The following is a 24,819-nucleotide window of genomic DNA, read 5'->3' on the forward strand; positions in this document are numbered from 1 at the left end:
TCAGTACAGCATAACGTTGTTTGTGTCAGATGATCTCCTTTGACTAGTTCTGATAATTTAAGGGGTTTGGGGTTTTGGGGGGGGCGTGGTTATTGGGTTATAAAACAAGTTCAGATTGCACCCATCCCACTACATTAACACGGGCCTTCATCTCTCCCAGGAAATGATTTTGGGTGGGATGAGAATGTATCAGAATGGGCTAGGTGGGAATCACAGTTTACTAGATCAGCTTGGGTGAACCAAAAAGTGTCTTTTTCTACCAGTCATGATTTGCATGTTTGTAAAACAAAACCAAACTGCTTTTGTTCCCTTGAATTGTTAAAAAAAAAGAAAAAAGAAAACTTCTCAAAGAGTGTAAACATGAGCATAGACAAAAGTAAAACAAAAAAGATTTAGTGGGTAGTATTTTCTAACTAACTGAACCTAAATAGAGTTATGACATCATCTGAAAACAGTTCGGGTTGGTAGACACAAAATAAATGGACAGTGATGACTGAATTCAATACATGCGTGCTTCAGTATTTGTATTAGAATAAATTATTAAGTAGCAGATTTACACCAGCATCAAGAAGCATTCTCACATGGACCTCTCATTCATCACTAAACCACCTCTACACATAGGCTGTATTGTTGGAAAAGCGAACACAGGCAATCAACATTTGGTAAGGCAAATTACGAGAAAGATACCTGGCATTAGATAGGGTCATGCAAATGACAAAATTTGAAACTTACTATTTCTAAAATCAAACCAATAATGATTTGCATTATAACTAAATTAACTGAACATTCATGACAAGACAAATCCATCTGCCCCCTTTCGAAATGCCAGTCTAAGTCATAATTCAACTTAGAGCTGTTGTAATGATGAGAACCCCACTGATGTCCAACAATCGTTCATTGTTACCTCATGCTGCTCTCAGGCCGGACTCAAATGCGAGCTAATGTCTTTCATGCTCGAACTAGAATTTGGAGGGGTAAATACTACAAATGTAAATAAGAAAATGATTGCATAAGTCTGAGTCTTGCCTAAATTCGAGTGATGACTATGTGCAGGATTTCAAATAGAGGCCCACTTTAAAAACAAAAACTTTTAAAGTTTTGAATAGAAATGAACAGCAAAACTGAATACCCCAACGCAGGCATAAACATTTGCTGGTTCCGCTTCCTCCCCTCCCACCCCATAGTTAAGACTGACATTCTAAAATCTGTGTGTCTCATCTTGGTTGAGGTTAAATAGTATGAAAGAACTTTCAGCATTTTATGCTTATTTCATTCCAATAAAAATCAAAATCACTGCACTGATACAAAATAATTCCTTGTAAAATGTAGGATTACAGGTGCCACATGAATTCAATGCAGAATTATATAGTATTGTATTCTTTTATTTACCAATTTTATATGCAAACACAAAGCTTACATAAACATCACATTCTGCAACAAGGCAAGTATCTTACTGTAATCAGACCAACAGGATGTAGGGACTCAAGTAGTACAGCATGTGACAGTGAGCACAGTGTTCTAATTCAAAGGGGACTGGTGTGCTCAGGTTACAAGTCACAACTATAACACAGGAATTGCAGGTTGGTATTATTTATTATTTTATGCTGTGATAAAATTACTAAATCATTTCAAGTAGAAATCACACATTTACAAGGGTGGACCACTGACATTAAAAGAATACCATTGTGATAGAGGTCCATTATATATTGTTATTTAGAAAAGAGAGTTCTAAAATGCCATGGACGGAACTGCATAGAGGTTTAAGTTTAATTTATATTTCTACTGTATTAATTAAACCAGGGAAGGGCATAATTTTAACATGAAACTGAAGTTTGTCTGGGTTTTCTTTTAAAAACCTCAAATAAACTAATCTGGAAGACCATGAGGTGAACAGTTTAGTACTCTAAAAACTAAAGGATAACAGGTAATAAAACTGGGCTGTTGTCCAGAAGTAATGTGTCCTATAACAGGGAGACAGAAACAAGTATTCGTTCAGAAAGAGAACCAGCAGTCTCCAAAACAGTCAGGTCATAGAAAAGGAAGTCCTGAATGGTTTAATGACACTCAGGGACATGCTCCCGAAACAGAAGGCTGTGGAAAGGGAGTTTAAGAAGCCCATGTTGAGAAATAAGTAAACTGCTAGCAGTTTATTTCAGCGTCTCAGAAGAAACTTGGAAGAAAAGATATTATCATGTAAATTGCAGGGATTTTCCAGAAAGAAACTGTGTACAGCCATGCCTCCTGTCAAGGAACTCTAAACTGGAAACAGGGTGACCCTCCTCTGAAGTCTGAGTATCTGTAAAGTGGTTGGGGAGAGTAAAAAAGGCCAAATTCATATTTCTGATATTTGAAACAAAACCTTTTGAAATAGTGCTTAAATAGTTTAAGATAACATGTGTTTTTGTTTTCTTTGGTGAAACTACTTTTCTTAAAAAAAAATCATTGACAGCCTCATGCAAGTACGTTCAGTTACTGACCAACACTAAAAACTACAAACAAAGCTTCTGATCTAATGAAGCTGGGTTTCATTCTGGATCTGATCTACCAGCTCAGATTATAATTGTTTTTGAACTAGCCTCAATGGTTGCCTTAACATAGGAATAGACTATTCATCCCTTTGATATCAATATGGTCATGACTGATCATTGAACTCAGTATTCTATTTCTGCTTTTTCTCCATACCCTTTTATCCTTTTTGCCCCCAAGAACTGTATCTAACTCCTTTTTGAAAACATTCAACATTTTGGCCTTTCACTGGCCAAAGAAATTTCTCCTCAACTCAGTCTTACATGGCCCACCCCATATCCTTAGAAACTGTGACCCCTGGTTCTCGTCTCCTTGATCATCGGAAAATGCAGGATGTTCCTTTGTCTAGTCCTGTTAGAATTTTATAGGTTGGAGAGATTCCACCCCTCAATCGTCAAACCTCCAGTGACTATAGTTCCAAACGATACAGTCTCTCTTCATGTGTCAGTCTTGTCATTCCAGACACCCATCGTCCTCAGATAAGAAGATCAAAACTACACACAAAACTCCAGATGTAATATCACCAACCTATTGTACAACTGCAGCAAGTCATCCCAGTTCCTGCTTTTTACAGAATCCTCTTGTTATGAAGGCCAACATACCATTTGTCACCTTTACCACCTGCTAAACCTGCATGCTCAGTTTCTGCAACTGAACAGAATATATGGAAAGACTGTTGGACTAGTTTCATCTTATCCCTACACAAAGGATAAGCTTTTTGACTAAAATGCAAGAACTCAATAAGAAATAGCCATACAGATTTTTAAGCCCGCTTGCTATTGACCACAATTGCATTCATTGTCTGTCTCAATACTGTTCGCACTTGCAATACACCTCCACATCCCTCTAATGTTTTTAATATGAAGCAATCTATTGACCTATCTTGAACACAAATGATAGTTTCCACAGTCCATGGCGAAGAGAATTCCAATGACCCATCACCGTTTGAGTGAAGAAGTTCCTCTTCACCATAGTTCTAAACAGCCTGACCATCAGGAGAAACATCCTCCCTGCATTTATCCTGTCTTGCCCTGTTTAAAAAAAATGTTTGAATGAGACTGAGACTGTCTCATTCTTCTCACCTCCAAAAGAATAAAAAGGCTAAATCTATTTAACCTACCCTTGTAGGATAATCTCTAGCCAAGGAATTAGTTTTGTGAAACTTTATTGTTTTCTCTCAAATGGCAAATAAATCTTTCAGTAGATATACTCCAGTTGTGGTTTCACAGTCTGTCTATTGCCGTATGAGATCTTTGCCTCTACACTCAAATTCTCCTGTAACAAAGGCTAACATCCCATTTGATTTCTTAATTGCTTGTTTTCCCTGCACAATAACATGCATTGAGTTTTTTGTTTCCTTTATTCATTTATGGATCTGCCTTAAATTAGGTGGCTTAGAGTCATTTCAGAAGGGAACTAAAAGATTAACCTCATTTTTGTGGTTCTGGAGTTTCGTGTAGACCAGACCAAGTTAAGAACGGCAGATTTCCTTCTTATCAAAGGACAAAGAACCTGACATTTTTTGGTGACAATCGACAATAGTTCCATGGTTACAATTGCAAATTAAATTTAATTTCCATTGGCTACTGAGGTGGGATTTGAACATATGCCCCAAAGCATTAGCCTGAGCCTTTAGATATTTACACTGGTGACACCACTACTACGTCAGCACTTCCCCTGAATGCGTGAACAATGGCTCCCAAGTCCCTTTGAAATTCAACACTACCCAGCCTCTCTCCATTTAAGAAATATGCTTTGGCCTGAATCTTACATTGTCTGTCTGTCACATTCAATTTTTGGAGGGTTTCTTAGTGTGGCACTTGCTGAGATCTCTCACCATTCTTTCATAAACATACGTCATTATCTACCTACCCTGCCCCATTTAACCATGTGTAACTCCCAGAATAACAGCACTGCCAGAATAACCCCAAATTATGCCGAGGATTCCAGTCAGTCACCATCTTTAAAAGTCCAAATGTGCACCTGGATAAGCACTGTCAGCGTGAAGCTGCTTTGCACACTTGCTTACATTTGTCCTGAACATGGCAGACAAAGAAAATATTGTGCCCTGCCTTGCAGGCAAGGACCTGGAGGTTCTGCTGGACAGAGTTGCACTGAAGTGGATATCCTCTTTCCCCAGGTTCAGCAGTGGAGACAATGGCAGGACCATTCTAGTCTGATCCAAGTTTGCCACCTGGTTCACTACACAGTCTCAGCTGTCTGGAGGAATACAAAACAATGTATGAAGCAGATCCCAATCTTCTCCCCTCTCTGGTAAAGAATTCCACAGATTCACAGCCCTTAGAGAAAAAATTTCACCTTGCTCCAATATAGGTGATTCCTTAATGAGATTCTTCCTTTAATCTGAAATTCCACAAAAAGACAACCTCTCAGTATCCATCTGGGCAAATTCCCTAATAATTCTGCACATTTCAATCAGGTTGCCTCATATTCTTCTAAACTGCAATGAGCACAGCCTTGACTCGCTCAATTTCTCCCCCACATACCCAGAATTAACCTAGCACTTCTTCTCTGGACTCCTTCTGATGCCAGTATATCTTGCATTAATTCAGGGGGCTAAAACTGATTGCAGTATTCCAGGCGTGGTCTGATTAGTGCTCTCGTACAGTTTTTAAACAAGACTTCCTTATTTTTGTACTCAATTTCCTTTTATATAAAAGCAACATTCCATTTGACTTCCCCAATACCTGTATGGAATTGTTAACTTTGTGTTTTATGCACAGGGACGCCCAAATCCTCTGCTATCACTTTTCAGTCTATTCCTATTTAAATAATATTCAATTCCTCTATTCTTGCCAAAATGCATTACCTCACATCTTCCCATGTTACACTTCATTCGCCAAGTTTTTGCCCACTCACGAAACTCTTCAGTATATCTCCCTTCAGACTCGTCATCCTCACTCCTTGCCTTTCCACCTGTTTTGCGTGTCATCTGAAAACTTGGCTATGGTACATTGTAATTAATTGGATAAGTAAAGCCACTGTATTGTAAGTAAATGTAGCGCCCCCACTAATCCTTGTGGCACTCCACTAGATATAAGTTGCCATCTTGAAAACATCCCCTTAACTTAGCTCTGTTTCCTACTAATAAAGTTGCCTCATGTTCTTTTAAACCTCTGATTACAGGCCCAATTCACTCAGCTTCTCCCCCATACCCAGGATCAACTTAGTGAACTTACTCTGGACTGCATCTAATGGCAATTAGCCAATTATCCATGCTAAAATACTAACTCCAACATCATGGAATCTCATCATGGTACTTTATCAGATGCTTTCTAGAAATCCAAACAACAGATACTAAACTAACTGGCCTATAGCTACCTTTATTTTTGTTTATGTTCCTTACTGGAAAACATGTTACATTGGCAGTTTTCCAAACCTACAGCACTCCTCCAGAGTCAAAGTCCAGTTATAATATTACTATTGGTGTACCTAGTATTTTGGTAGCTTTTTTTAAAAAATCTTAAGCAGCATTCCACCTGGTCCAGAGAATTTAGATCAGTCTTTAACTCCATTAGCTTCACTAGTACTTTTTCTCCAGTAATGGTTATTGTACTTATTTCCTATCCCTTTTTGCTCCTTGATTACTTAGTATTTTTGGAATGACATGTGTCTTCTACCAAGGAGACTGATGCAACATATTTATTCTACTCTACTGCCTTTCCCAACTTCATTCTCTAAGGGGCCTATGTTCACATTAGCCTCTTCTTTTTATATATTTAAAGAAGAAGGTCTTGTTGTCTATCTTGATATCACTTGTAAGTTACCCTCAAAAGTTTATTTTCACCCTCTATTTTTTTAAAACCAGAATTCTTGCACTATTCTGCCAATCTCACCATAGCACATGTTGTTCAGGCCCCTCTAAGATTTTGCCCTGCATTTCTGTTTGCCTTCCAGAGTGGATAACCTCAAATTTCGCCACATTGTATTTCACCTGTCAATTCTTTACCTATTTAAAACAGAATGTCCAGATCTCCTTGAAGAGTCTTTACGTCCACCTCAATTCCCACTCCCAACTAGTTTTGTCATTTGTAAACTTGCGAATATTAGTTTAACTCCTGCACTGAAATCATTGATAAGCTGGGCTCAAATACTGATAATTCTGGTCACACAGCCCATTGATCTGAAAAACAAACTATTTCAGAACCCTCTTCCCCTCCCCCATTTCTGATGAAGGGTCTAGGCCAGAAACGTCAGCTTTCCTGCTCCTCTGATGCTGCTTGGCCTGCTGTGTTCATCCAGCTCCGCACCTTGTTATCTTAGATTCTCCAGTATCTGCAGTTCCTATTATCACTTATCCCAAGTGTTTTGTCTGTAATCAATTCTCAATCCTTGCCTGTATATTCATTCAATCTGTCCAATCTTCTGTGCTCTAAAATGGTTTACTAACCTCTTGGGTGAGACCTTAAAAGTTTCTAAAAACGTTAAATGTCACGTCCACTGTTTCTCCCTTGTGTAATCTAATTATATCGTCAAAAGAAAACTCTAACAGGTTTATTCAATGTTATTTCCCTTTCATAAATTTACGTTGACTGTGCCCAATCTTACTATTATTTTCTAAGTGTCTCGTTATCACATTCTTTATAATCGATTCAAATATTTAGTATTTAATATATGAAGGAGGTTGGCTAACAGTCTGCAACTCCCAGTTTTCTCTATCCCTCCAATACAGTGGGTCCTGCTATAAATGAACAGATGCCTTCCTGTGAAATGACACATTATAGAAAATCATGCTATAGAAATAACAAGGCCTATGGGGAGAGAGAGTTGGGGCAGAACAACAAAAACTATCACTCAAAATGTCTCAAAAAAATCACTCAGAAGCTAACACTGAAGGATATCACAGTTTGAACAAACATTTAATTCACTTGTGGTAAGTGAAATAACAGTAAATTTATCACACTATCTTGAAATGTTGCTAACGTAGGGGCTGAGGGTTATCATCGTCTTCAAGTTCAGTTTGTTTGCAGAGTTAGGGCAAAAAAGTTAATCCAGAAGTGGATGGCTGTGGTTCATTGTCTCCTGACTGTTTTTTGGGGGGGTTGGCTTAAAAAGACATGCAGATTTTGTTGCTTTGCTCTTTTTCTTCATTGTTGAAGCAGTTCATAGGGTGCCAAAGAAGTTTTTACTTCATGAACTGCTACCCTGCTGCATTGTAATCATTGTCCTCTAATCATTAGACTCCAAAAGCTCGTGTTTTCAAATAAACCTATTGGACCATAACCTGGTGTCGTGAGATTTCTGACCTTGTCCACCCCAGTCCAACACTGGCACCTCCACATCAACAGTTTCCCTCAGGATAGAAGACAAAACAGAAGTGGAAAACTCTCAATGCTGCATCCTGGGCCTCATCTTCTTTATCTCCAGCTTCCACTTCCCCCTCAGTGTCAAGTTGTAGATCAGCTATCACAGTGGGATTCAAGCAGCTCTTGAACTTTCTCACTCTCCACTTCGTCAAATCCGGCTTGCTTTGCAAGACCAACACATTCTTTGATACTTGGGAGTTCCTCTGACAGATCAAAGCCTTTTCAAAAAAAAAATCTAAGAGAAGCTTCCACCAAACTGGATGCAATCAGTCCTTACTGACATCACACCAGACCTCCATGACAACGCCAAATGCATTCTTGATGTTAAGGCTCTTCCAGAATTGAAGAACTCAGTCTTTATCCCCCTCAGTGACTGCAATCAGCCTCTTAAATGTGCGCCTTAATTAATAAGTTTTAAAAGCTGCTATTACACCACAGTCCATAGGTTGAGAGGGGCTGTGTCTGGGGGTAGAAATAGCACTTTGACGTTTTCTGAAAGCTCAATAATAGTTTGTGGATGGTTTGGTGCATTGTCCAATATGAGGAGAATCTTGAAATCCATTTTTTTCCCTGCAATATTTTCTAAAAGGTCTTCGAAAACATCAACAATAAGGTCAGAAAAACATTTGCCCAGTCATCCAACCTCTTTGGCTCGACCTATAGTAGATGCCTAGAGTAGACTTAAGGTTATCGGGGCTCGCAGGTTGGTAGAGTGGTACACTACTACAGGCTTAAAAACTTTAAGTCTCCACTGGTGTGGGCACCCAGCAGCAGCGCCATTGGATCCTTTTGCCACCTCAAAGTCTGGAGCATGTGCTTCGTTCATAGAAATGAATATGCTTGATGGCATTCGTTTCTAGGATTAAGCTGTGTCTTCAATTAATTTTTTTACCATGGGAGGAAACGTCATCACATGCTCCTCGTCTGCACTGGCAACTTCACCACATAACTATGTTATGAAAAGAATAGCTGTTCTTAATATTGGCAAACCAGCCACTGCTGACATTAAAAGGCAAACACGTGTAGGATTTTCTGCTTGTTTTGATAGATCTTCATAAATTGATAAGGTTTTTTCTTTTATGGTGAGAAGGGTGGTTCCAGATCACTTCTTCGTTTGCTCTTCTATCCACTTGGAAGCAGTTCCGTCTCAAGATCCTCTGTTCATTGCCCCTCAGATTTGCTAGCACAAATTCATTCCAGCAATACAGCTTGCTTTAATCTTTTCTGCCTTGTTTCTAATGGTGCGCAAAGTAGACACCTTCATTCCTGTTATACAAGCAATATTATGTTCCCTCATTACGCTCAAAACACATTACAACATCCAGCTTTATAGCCTCTCTTATGTACACCACTGGCAATTTTATCACCAGGATGCTTCTTGTTATTATTCTTGCCACTTTGTCCTCGCATTTTGTGGGTAATATGGCAGAATTGTACAGTACCTCCCAAAGCACGAGGTTCCTTGAAGCCAGCACAGGGACTCTTCTGGCACGTGCTCAGAACAAAGTCCGCGAACCAATCATATGATGTCAACGTTCAAATCATGTTATAGCCAAAACAAAGCTGGTATTTCACAAATACCGTTCCACTATTCATCAATTGCGTTATAGCCAATTCGTGTTGACAGAACATGTGTTAGCACAGAACCCCTTGTACTTAAATTGTGGAGTTACTTTTGCCATTTTAAGGAACAAGTCCAAAGACTATTGAGTTCGAAAGACTGAATATCAACATATCTATTATCTCTAAAGCCTTCTATTTCAACTCAGACTAAATAATTGGAACTATCACTGCCTTCAAAAGGGTAAATAGATAATAAAGTAACTACTGAATTACTCACTACCTAACTAGAAGTGTGCTGCTAGGATTGACCCATTTATCAACTAGATATGGTTTGCGTGTGCAGTTTCAGCAGTGACACTTCTGACATTTGAAGCAATCTGGCAAATTACTCAGACACAAATCAATCAATCTGGAAAGTAGCACAGCAGATTTTAACTAGAACAAGAAGAACTTAGAGCAAAACAAGAAGATGCTTTTTGTGATGAAGTGGTAGCATTCCTATGGTTCCAGTCCCAACTGCTCCAGAGAAGTATAACATCTCTAAACAGAACAATTAGAAAAATAGGTTAGTTAGGCAAAAAGGGAACAGTTATGAGATAAAAGTACAATTGAAAAATGAGTGACAAAGCTCTAAATTAAGACAGAGGAAGCAATGATGCTTAAGAGAGTTCAGTGAAACAAAAACAGCGAGTTAGTAGACATTAAAACAAGACAATTAGTCAGGAGTCAGGCCGAGGTAATATGTACCTATTTCTGGGGCGCTTCAAATAAAATCAAAAAGCCATCCTTCTCAGCTGTTGCATATCAAGCAGCATTTCAGAACATTTGAAAAAAAATAGGGATATAAATCTGGTCTTTTGTTAATACCTTGTAAAAAGCAAAATACTGCACTGCAAATTATACCATTTCTGCTCAAATTATCCCAATTAGTTATTCATTTCGTTCTAAACAACGTCATTGTAAAAGTCAATCGTCTACTCACCAGCTTTTCTTCTTAATGCCATTACTTGGTTTTTATTCCCCCCCCTTTTATTTTTCCCAGATTGGCAAACAATTTAGCCAATCACTCTGCTGTAAGTTCTTAGTCCATTTAATACTTTTTTCAAATATTTTTGTGAAAAAGTGTCAAATCTTTCCTTGTATTTTCACTCCTGACAAGAGATAATCTGATTGTTTCCTATCTCGGAAAACACTTCAACGATTCTGTACTTAAGGTCCTTGGCCTTCTCAGGTGATTTTACAATGTAGTCATTGTGCCAGATAAGTGCGTTGGTGATAAATTTAATTTGGTTTTTAAGCAGATTTTCTGGATCTCAATTTCTAGTCTTGGGAAGTAAACTTAATCTCAGCATATTTTAATTTTAGCTACATTGGCAAGAAACCCTGTGGGAAATATGAAAATTTTAAATTTAGACTTTCAATGCACTGTTGAAAGTGTGCCATGGGAGACTTCTCACAAGATCAAAAGATTCATCATTTGAAAGCAATTTAGGGAGATCAACAGCAGAGTAATATGTTAATTGGATGATACAGACACTACATTAGAATTCTGAAGGACATCTTTAAAATGGTTGCATTACATGACATACAACTGCAATTATCCAATTTCTGCTCAGTGATAAGTAGAATTACGAACAAGCATTGTTCCAAGTGTGTCAACAGGCTACGGGCAATACTAAATAGAGTCAGAGTCATACAATATAGAAACAGACCCTTCATTCCAACCAGTCCAAGCCGACCACGTTCCCAAATTGAACTAGTTCCATTTGCCTGTGTTTGGGCCGTATCCCTCCAAGTCTTTCATGGTCACATGTTTATCCAAATGTCTTTTAAACATCATAACTGTAACTGCATCCAATCCTCCCTGGAAGTTCATTCCACACACAAACAACCGCGTGTAAAGACATGTCGCCCCTCATGTCTTTTAAACTTTCTTCTCTCACCTTAAAAATATGCCTTGTAATTGGGTATGAGCACCACTGGCAAGGACTACATTTGTCCATTCATAATTTCTCTTGAACCAACTAACTTGCTACGGCATTACAGGCAGCAGTTTACAGTCAAACCACACATCGGTGTAGATCTGGAGTCAAACATAGACCAGACTGGATAATAAAATGTGAGGCTGGATGAACACAGCAGGCCAAGCAGCATCTCAGGAGCACAGGTGCTCCTGAGATGCTGCTTGGCCTGCTGTGTTCATCCAGCCTCACATTTTATTATCTTGGAATCTCCAGCATCTGCAGTTCCCATTATCTCTGATAGACCAGACTGGGCAAGGTTGGCAGACTCCCTTCCCCAACGGACGTTGCTGAACCAGATAGGTTTTTAAATAATTGATGATAGCTGTCTATGGTCACCACTACTGAGACTAGCTTTTTTAATTCCAGGTTTTACTTTAAACTCATCCCACTGCCATGTGGGGATTATTCAAAATCTATCCCACTTCGTAATGTTTTATGGGCAAAAGGCAGAACTACATTCCAAAAGCAATTGACTTGGCAAAGTTGTAGAATTTAAAACTAAAAAGGAGGTGGCCATTCAAAACTCAGATGAGACAGTAGCAGCATCTATCAATTTCCCTAGCTGTTGTTATCAATGTGGCAGGATAAAACAATGCTGCAAGGCATCCCGCCAAGAAGACTGAATGCCAGATTTGCAAGTGGAAGGGAGCATTCCAAGCTACTTGCTGGAAAAAGAAGTTAAAGGGTTATTCTTCCTGTGACTGTACCAACAAGCTGTTGCTCAGGAATGGTCCACAAACTCAGATCTGTCAGAATCTGCATAGATCATGCACAGCTGAACAAAGTGAAATTATTCCTGTACTTTGTAAGGACAAGAGCTTAGCAAAAACGAGAAAATTCAATCGTCAAATGCAAAAAGCGTTTTTTTTTTGGCAACTGTCCCACAATAACCCATTAGCAGCCTCCATTCCATGGTTTTTGAGGGTTTATTTCAACAGACTATCCTTCAGCACGTCAGCACCAGAAATCTTTGACAAAAATGTCATTCATTGTCCTAGAATGGCTGTTTGGATTCACAGAATCATGTAATGTGAAGAGGCCCTTCAACCCATTGGGACTACACTGCCAGAAGTACACAGCTACCTATACTAGTCCCACTTCCCACTTGAATGTCATAACATGTCAAGTATTTATCCAGCATCTACAGTTCCTACTACCTCTGAAGTATTTATCCAAGTTTTTTCAAAAGATCGGGAGGTTACCCGCCTAAATTACCCTCCCAGGCAGTACATTCCACCACCCACATCTTCGCTGAACCTTCTACTTTTCACTTTTTTAAAAAACATGTCCCCTTTTTTAAAAACCCTACAACTAAGGGGAAAAAGTTATTTGAGGTCCAACCTATCCAGGCCGCTCAATCTTAGGATCTCCCCCTCCCAAGATCTCCGCCTTAACCTTCTCTGTGCCAAAGAAAACAACCTGAGCTAATTTGTTAAAATAAAGCAAAGAACTGCAGATGTTGGTGAACTGAAATACACAAAAACAAATTGCTGCGAGAAACTCAGCATCTCTGAAAAGAAACCAGACTTAATGCTGATCCTGGCGACAGTTGTTTAGAATAAAAGAAGACCCTTCTGATACTACCTGACTTGCTGAGTCACTCCAGCAATTTTTTTTTCCTTTATTCATTAATGCAATGAAGACATTGCTAGCTAAACAGCATTTATTGTCCATCCCTAACTGCCCAGAGTTAACCACATTGCTGTGGGTCTGAAGTCACATGTAGGCCAGAGCAGGTAAGGATGGCAGTTTCTTTCCATTAAAAGGACATTAGGCAGCCAGGTGGGTTTTTCCTGCAATTGACGATGGATTCATGGTCATCATTAGATTCTTGAATTCAATAAAATACCTGAAATTAAGTTCCACCATCTGCAGTGGCAGGATTTGAACCAGAGTCCCAAGAATGTTATCCAGGTCTCTAGATTAGCAGTCCAGCGATAATATCATGAATCCATTGCTTGCCCGTTCATTTGTTTATGAGCATATCCAGCCTCTTTTCATAGTTAAAATAAAAGTTGGTTACCTCAGTGGGCTGGAGGGCAGTATTGTGATGCAGTAAGACATCAATTCCCACGTTTGCTGAGGTTACCATGAAGGACTCTCCTTCTCAACTTCTCCCCTCATTAGAGGAATGATGACCCTCAGGTTAAACCGCCAGTTCTCTCTAATGGAATGCAGACCTTTGGTCTGTTAAAGGTTGTGACAACTTTACATTTTATAGCTAAAAAGCTACGTCCCAGGCAACATGCTGATGAATCTCCTCTGCACCCCATCCACTGCAGTCACATCATTCCAATAGCATGGTGACCAGAACTGCAAAGAGTACTCTCGCTATGGCCTAATCAATGTACTCTACAGCTTCAACATAATCTTCCTGCTGTTTTAATATACGCCTCGACTGAAAAATCAAGCTTCCTGTATGCCTTGACTACTCTATTAACCTACCCTGCCAACTTCAGGGTTTGGAGGACAAGCACACCAAGATTCCTCTGTTCCTCTGAGATTCCAAGTGCCCTGCCAATTGTTGAGTACTCCCTTGTCTTATTACTTCGTATGAAGTGTATTACCTCACATTTATGTTTGTCACATAGTGGATCCATGGATTAGGACATCATCTAAGACGGAACATGACAATGGACTGAGTGGTGCTGTAACACCAATGGGAAACGAGACATAACCTAAACAAATATAGGTTCTTGCAGCTGACTTTGGCATTTGTTGATACAAACAAGATGCATCCACTTTGCAGATTATGTTCTTGATCTTTGTTTCAACATAAAGACAGAGCACCAAACCTTACTAATACTATTAAATTCTAAAGAATTAGAAAGCCTGCACAAATACTAACGATTCAGTCAAAGGATGATGAAGTTTAATGCAAAGGCCCAGTGCTTTCTGGGGAACAAGCAAGCTATAAAAGATACTTTATCCAATATTACTGTGGCAAAGCTTGATCAGGGTGATATAACTTTAATTGGAGAGGCGAGAGCTTTCAGATAAATAATTCTAACTCTACAAAGAACAACTCAGTGGCTTCAATGAAATCAGATGCACAAATATCTAATGAAGAACGTGCACAGGTCAGAGAACACTATCAAATAATGATGAATACATACCCCACATTCCCATTCTCAAACTGTTCTATGAACACAGAGGACGTGTGTAGTGGATGATTTACTCATTTATGAAGAAAGATTGCAAGAATTCTGAGACATGATATGCTAAACAATTGCATAAAAACATTTGGTATCACAAAATGTCAATCCAGAGAAAAAGATGTTCTGTCTGTTGGCAAGTTCTCTCAAAATCATTGGAAGAGATGATACTGCAGCATGTGTGTGTGTTAAACCAATGCCAGAAATCAAGAGAACCATTGATATTAATCTTCCTTTCCTTCAGGATGATGGTAATCTCTTCAAAAAAAAGTACAATGTTCTTGGTAGCAGTCAGCTACTATTCCAGGTAGGTGAAAGGGAAGCAGTTGCAGGGTCACATATTTGAAGCTGTGATTACGTTGCTAAAGGAAAATGCTGCAACAAATGTAATCCCAGACCTTGTGTAGCGCCAACAGACCACAATTGCCAGTGAGTGCTTTACAGTGTTTCATCATATTGATTTGAGGACTACAAACTCACCAAGATATACTCAGCAAACCCTGGTTCAGCATGTGGGCTGAGGGCCCCGGAACAGCCAAACAGTGTGGGGAAGCAGCCCCAGAGCACCGTGCAGGCAGTGGGCCCCAAGCAGAGAGTGGCATGGGGGAGGTAGCCCTGGAACTTGCCTTGGAGCAGCTGAATGCCGGTACAGAGCAGACTGGGACTTGGACTGGGGTCTGGCGCAGGCGGTAGGACCACATGTGGAGGCCCTATGCCGTTGTAATGTCTATTTGAAATTTCCTACCCAACTTTAATGTCAACCCTTTGATGATGTGCTATTTTTAAAGTTATTTTTCATCTGTAAAGTAATGCAATTACTTTTATTCCACCGCTGTACCCAAGAATTGCACCTAGATAAGTGAACCTAAAATGTCACCATAAGATGGACATTGTGAAAGATTTTCACTGTACTCCTACAATGGAGTACATGGGACAATAAAAAGGATGTTCTATACTATATTCAACTTAATGGTAAAGCTAGAAGAGGAGTGCATACATTGAAAGCATTGAAGAATGATAAAATCCAAATTGCAATTCTGAGTTAGTGCACAACTTCATTCCATTATGGTGTAGCTTCTTGTGAAGGCCTATCAGAAAAAAGAATTAGAATTCAGCTTCCTCATCTCTCTCTCACACACATGCTATGTGAACAACCTTCAAATTGAACAAGTTGAAAGGGAAAAATATCATTCCAGTCAAATGTGAACTATAACAAAAATCATAAAGCATCACTACCAGACCCTCAAGTAAGACCTGTTTGGATCTGACAAGAAGTTGCAGACAAGCGGGTGGAACAGACACCATACCCACAGTCCTAGATCATTCAAACTGAAAATGGTACTATGCAACACAACAAATGAGCACAAATTTCTATAAGTGAAGAAGTAATTAACACAGTCAAATACAGAGGCGCTGCATGCATCGGGAGACACAGTTGATACCCAATGGCTGAACCACAGTTACCTGCACATTCTCTTGCCTAGCAGTCATGTGACCTTACTGAGGACCTGAAGTCCCAACCTCCTCAAAGAACAGAATAGATGAATAGGGTGTAGAGCTGGATGAACACAGCAGGCCAAGCAGCATCAGAGGAGCAGGAAGACTGACGTTTCATGCCTAGACCTTTCTTCAGAAAGCTCCTCTGATGCTGCTTGGCCTGCTGTGTTCATCCAGCTCTAAACCTTGTTATCTCAGATTCTCCAGCATCTGCTGTTCCTACTATCTCCAGAACAGATGAATAGACTTGTGAAACCACGTCACCAAAACAAAACTGAAATCAGAGACTTCAAGAAAGATCTAATACAATGCTAGAATCTGAAACTTAGCCTCTAACATGACATACCTCCCAAGTCTAATTACGATGCAGTAATGAGACAGTAATGGGAAATCTTACTGTCACATGCTTTTCATTAGTTTCATGGCAAGGTGAAAGATCACGGCAAGGTGTTTCTCAAATAAAGCTAATGCTTTCCTTATCTTGGCAGACTCAAAGTATTCTTAAGCAGCACAACAAGCCTGAGAATATTGTAGCTAGAACTGTTATATCACTCAGATGAAGATTCTGGAAAATATATCTTCACAAATTGTTTCCTGTAGAATAAATCCTGCTACAGCATACTAGACAATTTTTTTTAAGGCAACTGTTGATTGACCTTCACTACCATGGTATCAAAATTTGTATTCAAGGGGTAATTTGTCCTTTTTCAAATGTAATTAGGGGTAAAGTTTAAAGCAGAAGAAAAGATCTGCACATGAACAAAAAAAATTCTTCATTCTCTACCATATGTAAATGTGTACACTTCTACCTTTTTAAAAGGAAGGAAGGAAAAAGCACACTTGTTTACAGAAATTAACCTTCTAATTTCTCAAATTCAGTGCAGGGCATGCAATGGAATCTAAGTGAAGCTATTTCCATGCTAACCACTTTCCTCCCAAAAGGTCTACGTTTCATGCTTAACCACTTTTCTTCAGGGGTGCAGATTCTTGTTGGAACAATTACCTCCCTTAGTATTTTCTTCTGACTAGAATGGACAGCATATATTTTCTCATGTGCAGGAAATATCCTGGACCACTGAACACGAAGCAGGAGGGTGCAAGAAAGTAAGTTAAAATGAGTTAGGGTGACAAGCTGAGAGGCGGGATTTTAGAAGGCCTTTTAAAGCAGAGACAGAGGTGGCAAACAAAAAAGACTTGTATGGAATTTGAGAGAGAAAGTAGTATAATTCCTGAAAAAAAAAGGAATAGAATAAAGATACAAGATTGCTGTTAAATCAACATATGGAGGACAGTTTATCACCTGGTTTCAGATTTTAAAATTTATAGTTTTGTTTTCAAAAAAATCACTGCCTTTCCCCTTCCCATCTCTGAACACATTCCAGACATACAACATTCCAAGATCTGTGTGCCCTTGCAATTCCAGCCTCTTGACCGTACGTGATTGTAAACGTGCCACCATTGGCTGTTGTGCCTTCAGCAGTCTGGGCCATCAAGTCTCAAGGAACTCATGCCTCAGACTCTCCGCCTTGCTTTCCTCTAAGTCAGCCCTTAAAACTTACATCTGACCGAGATGACTGATGTGCCCTAATATATCTTTTGGTGTTATATTTGTTTCTACCCAGAAGTATCCTCGGACTTTCTATCACATTACTGATGCCATATAAATACCATTTTTATGATGCTAAATACAAGCCATTGTTTCACTTCTAATACGACTAATATATTGTTTGCAAGTTGTCCACTGTACCAACTGTACAAATAAGTTAAAATCCACAGGAAGCCATTAAGTTCAGTACAACCAGTCTTCTTCAATAGGCTGACCACACTTGGTAGGCTTAGGCTTGCATAAAAAATTTATTTAAACAAGGATCTTTGTTAGTTCAAGTTGAGCATGTTGAATGTGAAAGTCTTAAAATATATTCAAACCAAGATCTTAATAAATGCAATAAATTACAAAGGTAATACAGCCAATACCAATTAATTGTTCCTACAAAAAAAAAGCAAAATTGATGACATATCCGAACATGTATACAGAAAATAGTTATTAACATGAAGTTATCGGTTTGATTACCTTTACTGCATCCATTATTATTATACAAAGCAATAATTTAGTCCAAGAGTAAAACTACTCAATTATCCACACTGAAATGTTCCTACAGGCATTCAAGAATTTGATCCTGAATTTCTCAACTAGCTAAACACTGTTCATAAGTAACCCCCAAACAAAGCAACCATCCCTACAGGTTATATGGTAACATGGAAGAAAAAGGACCCAGGTTCAATTCCAGCCTTGGGCGACTGTCTGTGTGGAGTTTGCACATTCTTCCCGTGACTTTCCTCTGGGTGCTCCAGTTTCCTCCCACGGTCCGGGGATGTGCAGGCTGGGTGGATCAGCCATGCTAAAGTTGCCCGTAGTGTTCGGGGTGTGTTGTTTAGAGGGGGATGGGTCTGGGTGGGATGCTCAAGGGGCGGTGTGGACTTGTTGGGCCGAAGGGCCTGTTTCCACACTGTAGGGAATCTAATCTAATCTAAATCTTTTTTACTGCAAAATCTTTTATTTACCATTACACATTGCCTCAGTGATTGTGCTTTCTCCATGGCCTCCTTTTGCATTACTGATCACTTTCTAACATGCTATTACAATTTCTTGCATTCATCTTTGTATAATCTTTCTTCCTGCAATCACTAATATCACTCAAACCTATTTGTCAATTCTCAGAGTCATATGTTTATTTTGAATATCATTACTGAAAAAGTTCTAACTTATTTGCTTTTATTTTCTCATTTAAGTCAAACTTAGCTCTTAATTGTAGACCTAGGTCCTGACCATGTATATTCCAGACTCTAAAATAATATTGAACCTTGTTCATCTGTGGTCACTATCCCCTAGAGGTGACAACTTCAATTTCAACTAGTTTGTTCCAGATCACTTACAGAGACTACATCACAATGAGTACTCTCCCTTGTGGCTAAAGTCTTATCAAAATAATGTTATCCAACTCAAAACAACCTCAGTTCTCACATATTCTTGTGTTTAGAGAGCAAGATTTCCTGTTACTACTTTTGTTGGCATTGATTATCTACCTGGAATGCTGTGTTGGGTCTTTCTGATCCTGCCAAAGTAAATTCAGCTAATAAAAGGTGCACAATGTCTTTTTTCTTGACTACTCTTTTATACATTTGATCATGATCATTTTGATCCATTGAGTTTAGCAATGGTACTGATTTATGCCACATTGTAATTACTTACTGCTACAACAGCCTCCAGTTCTGGCATCTTAATTGCCATGACTTCTAGCATTCCCAGGTGTACACTGTATAATGAAATCACCTTTCATGGTTCGTCATGTGGCCAATCCTGGTTTCTGGTCCACATCTCTCACTTTGACTATCTGTATCTACACCTATGTATACACGTTGAAAATGATTTCATTCATTTTCTGGTTCATCTGGGATCCTGTTTCCTACCTCAAGCTATCCCCACCCTGATCTGACCTGTCAAGCTTTACTTTTTTTAAACATTTCATTTCAATGGTCCTTGCAATTACATTTGACCTCACTCACTCTTAGTGCTCTATAAGCAATTTTAATTTGGAAGGATTCCAAGTTAATTATAAAAGTAACAACGTTGTTGTCAGATTATAAAGCCAGCCACTAGTTTACCTAATTTCCTTAGTGAACTTTTCCAATTTCCTTAACACAAACGAGTAATTTTGTGTTTTAGAGCCAATCCTTAAATGTGGCTACTATTTCATCTGCAGTCTCAGAATATCTTATTATTTTATCTATTGAATTGTATAAACTTACCAAAGCCATAATTTGTGTTTTGGTAAAAATCAGTTTGAAGATCTAATGCATCTTTCATAAAGGTGGAATCAAACATTATCATATATTTTACTGACAAAGTATTTCGGTTGATGCATCAGTAGCTGTAAGTAGAGATCCTGGTTCACATGTAAAGCAAAAATATCTGACAACATTTTGTTTACGTGCCTGCACTTTACAAAAAAACTTTGTTTAAATAGAATGACCAAAGATTTCAAGTGCACTGCGTTTGCAAGGTAGCATCCCCATAAGCCTAAAGGAATATGATTGCTTGAAGCCTATAATCATTGCCTGTAACTGGAGATTACTCCTTGATGCCAGGAATTTTAAGCATTAAATGCAGTCATCAGCACATCTTAAATGAATCAATACACATTTTGCAAGTATTTAAATTGAATACTTACCACTAACAGCTTTCTCATAATTTTTGCCCAAATTTACAAGATTCCGTAATCCTGGATTAAATTGTTCCATTACAGTCTGAAGAAAAACCAAAAAAATTCAAGGAAGAAATTAATGGCATTATTTTCACCATTACAACATAGCAAGATCCTTTGAAACGTTGCACAAGATTATTTGCATGCATTTGATTATGACAAATTTGAATCGGATATAAATGGAAACCAGAAGGTGAAATGACCCATAAACATATGAAAATGTAAATAAGACTGCGCAACCGTATTTCAGCCGTAAACACAGGTGATGCTTTGCAGTTTTCTGAGGTTGTAGACTGAACTAGCTCACTGTTTTAGATTACCAAAGAAAAATGCTCCTAAACAATTCTTTGGTGGCTACAAAGTTATGACTTTATTGAAGGCACATTCCAGCAATTTCCAACCACTTGACACACGATGTCAACAATTTTAAATCCTTAAAAACAGAAATTGCTGGAAAAGCTCAGCAGGTCTGGCAGCATCTGTGGAAGGAAATCAAAGTTAATTTTTCTAGAAGGGGGTCACTGGACTCGAAACATTAACTCCGATTTCTCTTCACAGATGTTGCCAGACCTGCTGAGCTTTTCCAGCAATTTGTTTTTGTTTCTGATTTACAGCATCTGCAGTTCTTCCAGTTTTAAGTTTAATCCTTTACTATCCTACAATAAAACTAGATAAAGGGGAGGAAACCTACAAGCCCACAAAACAATGAAAGACCTTTTATGTTTATGAGCTTCTCAATTAATTTTATTACAACTTTAAAGTTGTTTTGTGAACATCCTGGTTGTAATAAATGCAGTACAAAAAATAAGACCGTACTTTTTCAATAATTTATTTCCAGCCTTTTGGCTATTGAAAGAACCTTCATCTCAGAACTTTTAAGCATCAATTTCTAGCAAAGATATCAGCCACTGTTGCAGATTCTCAGCAATGTTGTTTAGTCAAAACAAATCAATAAGAAGGTCAATTGATATAAAAGCCAATCACTATGGTTTAATCTGATTCTCCATAATTGATTTGCCCATCAACTTTCTTGGACAATTTGCTTGAAGAATTTCCAGGCTGCTATTTCTTGAAATTAGCTTCATTGGGAAACAGGTCAAAAATCAATCAATCAATCTCATTCTTCTGTCATTGCTATTATTCCAAGAAAGATGAAGTCATATTGTTGTATTGCTTTGAGTAGAACCATCCTCCACCAAAAAAGTAGACCCAAATCAAACCAAAGCTTAAGAAAAAAAAATCAAGTATACCTGCAGTTCTCTAATCAACTTGAAGTTTTTTCACACGCATCTGCAGCAGGTGGGACTTGATGCCAGGTATCCTGGCTCTGAGGTAGGAACGCTACCACTATTCCACAAGAATCCTACTTACTAGTATACCAAGCCCTTTGCTTCACTAATATCATGTGTTAGCTATCTCTCGTGAGTTGTTATTCGTCTTCCCAACTAAAATGCAATTCCCAAATCATTATTAACCCATAATATATAAACAATTAATAAAATGACATCACAATCCAGCAACAGCTCCTGTAAATAAATTCCTATATCATCTACTTTAACTATCAGATAATTACATTCCGGCTTAAACAATTTCTAACTGGAAGTTACTGCTCCACCCAATACTTCAGGTCTATTCCTTATCAATTTGACATGCACCAACTCGTATCATTTCTCTACATTAGAGAACAATTTTCTATAAAATAGGTTTTCACAATGTCCCTTTGATATTACAGACAACTTCAGTATGTTGTGGCAATACACCACACTCCACTATTTACAAAGCAGGCTGCTGACATCAAACCAGCTGATTGCAAAACTTCACTCCTACCATACATAATAGTGGCAATAGGCAGATTGCCATGTCCTTGGAGAGATTATCCATGACAAATGTGTGACCCCTTGATAGATCAGGGCTGAATACAAAGACCTACAATATTGAAAAAAAAAGGCATTCACAAACATCAAAACTGCATGAATTCATAGTTCTGTTTCCGACTCTGACTCCCTTGACTAAGAGAAAAACAATCTTTAAGTGATCTACTTAAAAGGTGGTGACTTTTAAAGTAAGGGGCTTGTAATTTTCATTCTAAAATCAACAATATGGGAGATAAATTCACAGTGAAACATTTCTGATTAGCTTATAATCTTGACTTTAGATATGGTCTTTACTGACTTGTTACAGACCAACTTACAAGTCTGTAACTTATTTTTAAGTCTAAAGCTTTTCGATGCCTGTGATCTTAAACTGCGAAACTAGAGAACAATATCATATAATTGCGACTGAGGTATAATCAAAGTACATCGTTCAATAAAGAAAAAAGTGGCCAATTTCTTACGGAAAATATGGATCTAAACATGTCCAAAATCTCAGCCATGATTTATTATATCCTCTAAAAGATTGCCCTCGATGAGTTTTTATTAAATCCAAGATAATAACCTCATCACCACCTTCCACACCACATCCCCTCCCAAACCTTCTTCTGCTGAATCTATTCGAATGCTGGGCACACCCAGCTTAAAAGCTGACTGAACAGGTAGGTGCAGTGTACTCCTTGCGGACGGAAGATACTTAGCCATCGAGTGGTGACCTTTCACCAGCTTCTCCAACAAAGAGAAAGCCATTGAGCAACCCTTGATGATTAACTAAATACGATTTACGTTTTACTGAGAGCACTGTAGCACTTTTCAGTTTGCGCACACTGACCACCTTAAATAATGATTGTTTTAAATATCTTATTGTGCCGATTATGAAGTTGCCTTCTGTTATTAAATGGTGAAGTTCCGGGCACAGACCCTCTCCCTCCCCCACTCCCCTCGGCTCACACACCTGGAAACCCAAACGCCTGTTCCTGATACAGGTAAGATACGGCAGCGGCGTCAGCTAAAGTTCCTTCAAAAAGTAGATGTAACACTTAATTGTTAAATTAAAAAGTAAAGTGTTTTCCACTCTCCTCACCTTATAGGTGCTCTCCGTGAGTCTGTTGATATCCTCGGCTTTGCGAGCCATGGTTCCCCCTGACAACGACACCCCTCAGAATTTTTTTAAAAAGCAGAAAAGGAATCCTGGATAGTTTTCTGTTTGTAAGGAGGATCGTTTCCGACTTAATTTCCTTTCCTCCGTGGTTTGGTCTTTTTTTCCCCCTCCTCTCTTGAAGTAAACGGATTGCCGGCTCCAGGCAGCGTCCCCTCTCCCGCTCGAGCTCCTGTCAAACTTCTACCCTGCTCTATACCAATGACGTAACCAACCCAAGCCCCACCCACACCTCCCACAGCGCAAGTCACCCCAAGGCTCCCGCCCTCGATACGCCCCCTGCCTTATTGCGCAGGCACACTTCTCCGCCGTTCCCCGCCCACTACCTCACTGCGCAGGCGGCTCTCCGCCCATCGGACCGGTGTCTTCCGCGCAGGCGCTCAGTCCCCTGCATTTGCAGGTCGGGCTGAGGGTTGTATTGTTTGAGTTTGTTAAGATTTGGATCTTGAATGTATCATGTCTTATAATATTGCTGCTTGAACATTGCAGTTCTTTGTTTGCCATTCTGTCTCCCACTAAAGCCATCCGTGTTTGCTTCGAGCCCATTTCAGGACTTCCCAAAGTTGGGTATCGGGACTCAGAAGTGGGTTCGCAAGCTGGAAGGTGAGTTATATCGTCCTGCACCTCCCTACTCTGAAGTTATATCTGGTCTCTCTGCCCCTTTCTCATTTGCTGGTCGTGACAATTTACGAGCTTCAAACTGGTGTCACGGTGGTAAAATGTTTGGAAAGTACTCGCCCGTAACATCCCAAGTCGCTTCTCAACGGACACAACCCGCTTAAGAACTGCAGATGCTGGAGTCAGAGACAACACAGCGTGGAGCTGGAGGAACACAGCTCCACAGCTTAAGGATGTGCTCAGAAGTTGGGCTCTGTTCTCCGACTATGGTGAGCTGTGTGGCAGAATCGGACGAGGAGCCTGGCGAGGACAACTTGATTTCAAGCTCATCTCAGTCCTTTATTTTGTTTTTTGTTTGCAGACAGCATTGCGACATTCAAATCAGACAGTGGTAAGGTGCCAATTGATGGGGATGAACACTTGGTAAACAAACGAATTACACAATTTATCTCATTCATATTCAGCCTCCCATCTTATCAAATTTGTCAAAGTAGCTAAATGTTCGAAAAAAATTTGACAGGCAAATCAGAGGGGAACCCGATGCATACTTCAACACTGGAGATTAGGCATAATCCACCTGCACCAGTCACAGACACCATTCATCAATAGTCATTGGCATCTGGCTGGAATGGGGTGAAATTGACCCTTTGTTGGCTTTAATTCTGTAAATAAAGGCTCACATTTGTACGTGTATTGGACCAATTGTTAGCCTGTATGTGATGTTCCCCTATTGGACAATGACAAGATGTGGGTCTATAGTGAGAATTAGGCTCAGGGTCATCGTAGGCAATCACTTGCTAATGAATATGATTGTCTA

At 39.1% G+C, this 24,819-nt stretch overlaps 1 protein-coding gene across 1 annotated transcript in view; it reads right to left on the bottom strand.

The window, feature by feature from the left end:
- LOC125462434 (brain-specific angiogenesis inhibitor 1-associated protein 2-like protein 1) overlaps positions 1 to 23,572 on the bottom strand; it is a 140,792-nt gene extending 117,220 nt beyond the window's left edge. Inside the window, exons 1-2 of the mRNA XM_059654066.1 lie at positions 23,310 to 23,572; positions 20,322 to 20,397 (exon numbers count right to left, since the gene is read on the bottom strand). Of these exons, the coding sequence (XP_059510049.1) occupies positions 20,322 to 20,397; positions 23,310 to 23,360 (127 nt within the window). The 5' untranslated portion in view covers positions 23,361 to 23,572. The remainder of the gene's footprint in view (positions 1 to 20,321; positions 20,398 to 23,309) is intronic.
- Positions 23,573 to 24,819: the final 1,247 nt, after the last annotated feature.

The sequence above is a fragment of the Stegostoma tigrinum genome, chromosome 23, assembly GCF_030684315.1.
Source record: "Stegostoma tigrinum isolate sSteTig4 chromosome 23, sSteTig4.hap1, whole genome shotgun sequence".
Lineage (NCBI taxonomy): Eukaryota > Metazoa > Chordata > Chondrichthyes > Orectolobiformes > Stegostomatidae > Stegostoma > Stegostoma tigrinum.